Source organism: Cicer arietinum, chromosome 2, assembly GCF_000331145.2.
Source record: "Cicer arietinum cultivar CDC Frontier isolate Library 1 chromosome 2, Cicar.CDCFrontier_v2.0, whole genome shotgun sequence".
Classification (NCBI taxonomy): Eukaryota; Viridiplantae; Streptophyta; class Magnoliopsida; order Fabales; family Fabaceae; genus Cicer; species Cicer arietinum.
In genome coordinates, this window is record NC_021161.2 from 45530789 (window position 1) to 45537844 (window position 7056).

At 29.4% G+C, this 7056-nt stretch overlaps 1 protein-coding gene across 1 annotated transcript; it reads left to right on the forward strand.

Annotated features, from left to right (window-relative positions):
- Positions 1–3832: 3832 nt before the first annotated feature.
- On the forward strand, positions 3833–5959 carry LOC101513331 (uncharacterized). Its single transcript, XM_004490872.4, has 5 exons — positions 3833–4215; positions 4306–4626; positions 4729–5083; positions 5161–5274; positions 5389–5959. The coding sequence occupies exons 1-5, from the start codon at positions 3973–3975 to the stop codon at positions 5496–5498; spliced, it is 1143 nt and encodes a 380-aa protein (XP_004490929.1). The 5' UTR covers positions 3833–3972; the 3' UTR covers positions 5499–5959.
- Positions 5960–7056: the final 1097 nt, after the last annotated feature.

A 7056-nucleotide genomic window follows, 5' to 3' on the forward strand; every position in this document is an offset into this window, starting at 1 on the left:
TTACATTTTAAAAAATAAGAAATTAAATATAAATTTTAAACCTTTTATGTTTAAAAAGTTATATTCAATTTATTATTGGTTAAAAAATACTGAATTTTTATATGATTTTTTTTTATAATGTATCAAGTATTAATGTGAAAAGTTATTTAAAAAAATACAAGATAGTTGGTATATATAAAATCAAGGGCAAAAATTAAAAGTAATTTTTTTAAGAGATTAAAAGTTAATGAAAGGTTTTATAATAATTAAAAAGAAAATAATAAAATTTTATAAGGACTAAAAATTTATCTCATTCTAATATATATTACTCAACCAATTTTTAAATTTAAGATGAAAAATATAAGAAAATATAAACTTATGAAGAATATTGACTAACCTATTATCGGAAAAATGAGGAGACTATGTCCCTTACGAATTTATAAAATGAAATTCAATATGTCTTTGAAGTCCCTTAATCTCATCAAATAACACATAACTATAAAATTACACATAACTATAAAATGAAAATTTTAATTCGGATATGCACAATAAAGATTTTTGAAGGAATGTGATGTGGAAGAAGAATAATGATCAAATTACATATATAATTTAAAAATAAATTTATATTCAGTAATTAGTAGGACGCATCTGAAATTTTTTATCAATGACGATTATATACATCATATATTCGTTCATAACTTTGTATATTGAGAAATTTTCTAAAAGATAATTATGTTTAAGAAACTATAAATGAGAGATATTATGCTGAGTAGAAAATTGCCTTGCAAAATCATATTATAGATAATGAATAACTTTTTTCATAAGAGATTACTAAAGCCAGTAAAAAGAACACGCATATGAAAGGTTAGTTATACAATACCTATTCACAGCGTAAAAAACATATTAATTTACAAAAATAATATTTTTGTGTTTTCTTTTTTATAATGTTTATTGTTGGATCTGTTTTGGTGACAACTGCTGCAAGACTTTAATAGTGAAGTTGTTGATGAAGATTATATGTAGCAAATTCCAAAGCGTGTTGTTACACTAGCCTTTAGGTTCGATTCGCCCCCACCAATCGGATGCAAATGAGATAAGCAGCGAATCCCCTTCAGGGTACTTTGAAAACCTTGATATGATTTGCACTATCACACCAAGAATATCTTTCAATATGTTACAAAATAATGTAACCTATTCTTTTCTCATGCATTAGAAAAGAATAAGTTGACTTAGTATATGAGAATGAGTGAAAGAAAATGGATGGCAAATACTTGAATTCGTTGTTTGCATTCTGTCCAAAGTGACCATATTTATAGGAAAAATAATGTCACTTGAGAAAAATTGCAATTCTTGGTTCTGCCACTGTTTACGAAGGGCTATATACATTTAACGTTCAATTAATTACTGAAGCATTGCACTGGTCTGGTGGCAAAACAATGCCTTTGTTTCGCGAGCAGGGAATTTTTCCAAAAAGAAGGCAATACACGGATTCAAACTCAAGATCCCATGTTAGGAAAGAATAAACACAACCACCAAACCAACATCAATATCATGCTATGTATAACAAATTATACATACATATATTATCCAATATTTTGGAAATATCTCACATTTATATTTATGTCCATTAACTTTTTACTTTTTTTTTTAATTGAATTTATTTTTATCTAAAAAGAAATAGTATATAACTTTTTAAATTTAATTACAATTTTGCTTCCCCTATTTTAGTTGAATAACAAAAATAATTCATCCATTTTATTTCTCTCTATTTTTGATATCTCAAACATAATTTTGATCCAAAAACTGATATTAATTACATGTGAATTAATTACATTTTATTATTATTCCAAATTTGTAAAATAAATTTCCTATTTTTAAAAACACATTTCCTATTATAAAAAAAAAATAAAAAAATAAAAAACACATACATTCTTATTCTAATATCTAATTCATTGAGAACTCAAGAACACGAGTTCATAAACGGGAATCCTGTAAACATAACCTTAATCCTATTCCATCTTGTTTTTCTTCAATTCACGATTCATATTGTTTCTTCACATCTTTCAATTTCTCATTCATTGTGTTTTTCTATATATCGTTTCTCACAAACACATAAAGAATAGAAAACAGAGAAAGAAAAAACAAACCACTATCAGTGGACTGTGTCGATCCAACATCACTGTGAGGGTAAACACCAAAACTCTGTATGTGAGAGTGAAATCCATCAATTTTTTAACAAGTTACTATCATATGCATATTTCAATTCCCGTCATGAACCATGCCTTATTGAAAATGTTTATTCACTTTTGACTAAGTTATAATTTATTATCATAAATCTCATGTACAGTTGTTGCACAATGAGATCTTGAAGTATTGTGTGACTTAAATAAGCACAAATCAATTACCTTCATGTGGTGAATCACCCTTCTGTAGATGGTGGAGGTAGGTTACATGGAATGAGACATGAATGGTGGTTTAGATCTTGCAAGATTAACTCCACAAGAAGGAGGAATACAATTAGGATTAGGGTCTCTAAACTAGAAAATGTGTAATAAAATAGAAAATTAAATGATTAATTAAAATAGAAAATATGTTTTTTACAAATTTAGAATAATAATGAAATGTAATTAATCACATGGAATCTTCCACATATTAAAAAAATGACACTTCATCAAATTTTGGATTAAAATTATGTTTGGAAACCAAAACTGAGGAGAAATAAAATGGGGGAATTATTTTTGTGATTCAGCTAAAATAGAGGTACTAAAAATGCAATTAACTCAATTTTTTATTTTGATATAATATAGATAAAATATTTTCTACGATATCTTAACTTAATTTTAAGTAACAATTCAGTTATCTGTAATTTTTTTTATTTGATCATTTATGTCTTAAAATATCAATAATGTTATTTGTTTATTTAAAAAAAATCCATCATAATATTCCAACAAAACTCATAAAATTAATAATTATCTACAGTAAAATATATATTTTCATCAAATTCATAACTTAAATCTTAAAATAAAATGATATTTTAATTTCCAACAACAACAACACATAAAATTCATCAAATAGACAACTCATATTTTAAAATTTAATTTAGAGAATGATAGAAAGAAAAAGAAAATATTATCTTAATAATTTGAAGATGAAATTTTAAAGTGTGACTTTTTTATTTGATGTTGATGAAGATAAATAGATGAGTTTATTTAAAAATTTGATTTAATTAATATATGAGTTTTTTGAATTTAATAATAATTTTTTGAATTTTGTTTAAAAATAATGATGAATTTTTTAAATTTTTATAAAAAAATATTATTAATACTTTAAAATATAAAAGATTAAATAGAATAATAATGAAATTAAATTAAAAATTAAAAAATATTTTGTTTGTAATATATTACTATGAGAAAAAAATAACTCTTGCCGCCTAATTAATTTAAGTTTAAAATAGTTATGAATTAGTAGTGTTTATTTAATATTTTTGAAAAAATATTGAATTTAGTGAGAGGGTAGACAAGTGGCAGATGGGTTGCATGCAAGGACAAATGTCTCACCACTGGGCCATTTGTTCCAGTTGTTTTGCAATTTTCAGAAATCTTCCCTTCTCTTTCATTTTCCACCAATCTTCCCTTCTCTTTCATTTTCCACCAATACTTTATTTTTTATTTTATTTTTGAACTGTCTTAAAGGAACCCTGAAACCTTAATAAAAGCAACTTGTCTTCCACATTCTACACTAGACCACTCCTCTGCATCTTTTTTATTTTTACACACTCTTCTCTTCTTTCTTTTATTTATTTTTTATTTGGGTATTTTCTATTTGTATTTGGTGGGTCCCTTAGCCTGCAAAAACAAGCGCACACACAGCTGTATCATTATTAAATCTTCCTCAACCAGCAACTTCTTCAACTTCCCTTCTAACTGCTTCACACCCATAACCATTACCCTCTCTCTCTGATTTTCTTCTACCTTTTTCTTATTCTTCACCACCATGGCTAAATCTTCTGAAGACACCGAGTTCGACAAAGAGAACAACAAAAATGAGATTCAAACTGCGTTCGACGCCGTCTTGGGCTTCCCTTCTGAGTTTCCTTACGAGTTTGACTCGTTTGAAACTAATAACAACGACGAAGAAGATTTCTTTGCTGCTCTAACTCGTCGACTTAATCAAGCTTCGATTCACGAAGCTCAGAAGCAAGTCACTGTTCCCATTCTCAACAACGAGAAAACTCAGGTAACAACATTTCAGAGCTTTTTTCAACTTTCAAACGCTTTTTTCTTTGATTTCTATGAAACTAACTCTTTTATTTACCGTTTTTTGCAGATTCATGAGAAGGTTCAAGTTATGGCCGGTTCGCCTCAGTCCACGTTAACCGGAATCGGAAGCTGGTCGGGTCTTAGCGGCGGCGAATCAAGCGACGGAAGTCCGAACGGTTCGACTCGTGTTCCTTCTCCGACGACGGTGCCGTGTTCCACCGGGAACGATGCTTGGGAGGTTTTGTACGCCGCCGCGGGTCAGGTCGCGAAGTTGAAGATGTACGATGAAGGGTCATCGTTCGAATTGATGAACACACGTGGGCTTCCGCCACCTACTGCGGTGGAGAATCGCGCCGCCGCGCTTTTCTCAAACCCTAATTCTTCTCATGTAAGTTACCTTCATAACTGTTTGTGAAACTTCCCCTATTTAGTTGTTAGTAATAATTTTATTTTTTTGATTTTGAACATTTTATTTATTTTTATCATTTAGGTTCAGTACCAGCAACAACAAGTAAAGCAACAGTGTGGTTCTATCTGGGGAAGACAAGCCCACTCTCAGGCCCAAGCACAAGCCCATGCAAAGGCTACTAACTGGTCTTCTCAGTTGATTCAGAACCGAGTATATGATTACGAGAATGTGAAATGCACGCGCGCTATGTCTGGTTCAGCGTGGCTTTCACCTCTTCAAGTGAAAAACCCAAATAATAACCCGATTGCTTTTAGCGGATCCGGGTCGCGACCCGTTTTACAAAGTGGATCTAGTGTTAAAAGAGGATGTGGAGGAACAGGGGTGTTCTTACCTCGTCAATATGGGGTCCCTCCTTCGGAATCTCGCAGGAAAACAAGTAAAATCACTAACAGTAATATTTTTTATTACTGATTTTTATTTCTATTTGGGCTCATTTTTTTTTGTGTTTTGCAGGTTGTGCACCTATTTTGGTCCCAGCGAAAGTAATTCATGCTCTAAATTTGAACGTTGATGACTTTAATGGTGGTCGACAACCTCGTTTCTCGAGTGATTTTGGCGTGGATTATGGTGAGTGGGTTTTTAATGAAAAGTTTATAAATTGATTTTTTTTTTAAATTTAGTGTGAACATTAAATTAGCTTGAATTTTGTTATTTATCGGATTTAAATTTATACTTTTGTAGATGCTTTGTTGGCAAGAAGAAATGCTCTTCTGATGCAGCAGAGATTAAGCATGCGGAGAGAAGAGGCTGCGAGTTACGAAGTTCGTTTGCCTCAGGAATGGACTTACTGATTCATTTTAATAATAGTTCAAAAAAAGATTCAATTTCCTCAGCAATGGAGAAGAAAATAGTGAAATTAGAAGGGTTGTGATTTTTAGTTTTCTTTTTTATAATAATTTTGAAGTTAAAAGATAAGATTTAAGAATGTGTTTTGGGTAGTTTAGTGTCAATAAAACATCCGGTTTTTGTGAGAGATGCAGCTTTTGGAACACTTGTAGTTGGAAGAAAAGTGAAAAATGTTAGATAGGGAGTTTTGTCTTTTGATTATTATTATTATTATATTATTAATATTTGTAATAAGGCAAAGTGGTTGTTTTCTTCCATCTTATATTATTACGTCGATGGAAGAAGAGTAAAGGGCTTATTAGCATTAGTTATAAAGTATTGAAAGTTTGCTCATAAACTATTTGTAAAAGCTCTTTTTGACAAGAAGCTCTTCCTCATTAATGAATGAATATTATATTAAATGGAATAGTGAATGTATTTGGTTATGCTATTTTAAGCTAATAATGTGGTGTACGAAAAAAGCTAATAGCTAATAAGAATGTCTTTAATTTTATACTTTAATTTAAACTTTTGTCATTTGTGATAAGAACGGTTTATAAGGATGATTTAACACTAATGAAAGTCAAGAGAGGCTACTAAAATGTTTGATATGTAGTTTGAAATGGAAAAACAAGTTTCAAAATTTCCAAACAAAAGAAGACAAACATGCAGGCGTTGGTTGGTGAATGAGACATGTGGATGTGGATGGATGTGTGTGAGAATGAAGATTAGATGGTATAGTAGTAACTAGTAATAGTACAATTGATGGGGTTGCATCTGAAATGTTTGGGACCCTCTATGTCTTGGATACTGCCCCATACATCTGTACTCCCGCTCTTTTTTAACTCAAAGAAGAAACTATACAGTTGTCATTTTGAAATTTGTGATCTGATTTTCGACCATTTCCCTCTCTCTTTTTGACCTGGTCAAACTCTTTTATTATTTTAATATATTCTAGTGGGAATTTGGGAAAAATCTTGATTGCATAAAAAGTATAAAACAACTATATCAGAAATGTTATTTTAAAACTATACAACTATTTTTATATTTTTTTCTGCAGTTAAATATAAGGTCATTTATGGTTTTACCACATCTAATGACTTTTTGGTTTTATTAATTTGAAAAAATAAAATTAGAAATGATTAAAAAAATTGTTTAGATTCAGTTTTTATAATTTGAGATGGTTTTTATATTACTAGTTATTGATGCATCTTTTTATCTAACTTAGATGACATGTCATGACTCCCGACATGACATGTGGCATTGAGTTGTTATTATCATGTGTTTCCCACGTAGAAAAGTTTTCAAAACACAATCACATATATCACAAAAGAATAAAAATGTTTGATGTACATGTGTATATATTTTAAAAGAAAAAAATGATAAATATAATAGAAAAATAAAAAATATTAATTAAATGTATTGAAGATATGAGTGTATATTGATTATTGTTGTAAACAATTAAAAATTATAGATGTTGAAAATGAAAGAGAAAAAACATTAAATTTAATTTTCAACTTCATC

Coding starts and splice junctions, on each gene's coding strand:
- LOC101513331 (XM_004490872.4), top strand. CDS start 3,973: ATGGCTAAATCTTCTGAAGACACCGAGTTCGACAAAGAGAACAACAAA. Junction 4,216..4,305: donor TCAACAACGAGAAAACTCAG/GTAACAACATTT, acceptor CGTTTTTTGCAG/ATTCATGAGAAGGTTCAAGT. Junction 4,627..4,728: donor CAAACCCTAATTCTTCTCAT/GTAAGTTACCTT, acceptor TTTATCATTTAG/GTTCAGTACCAGCAACAACA.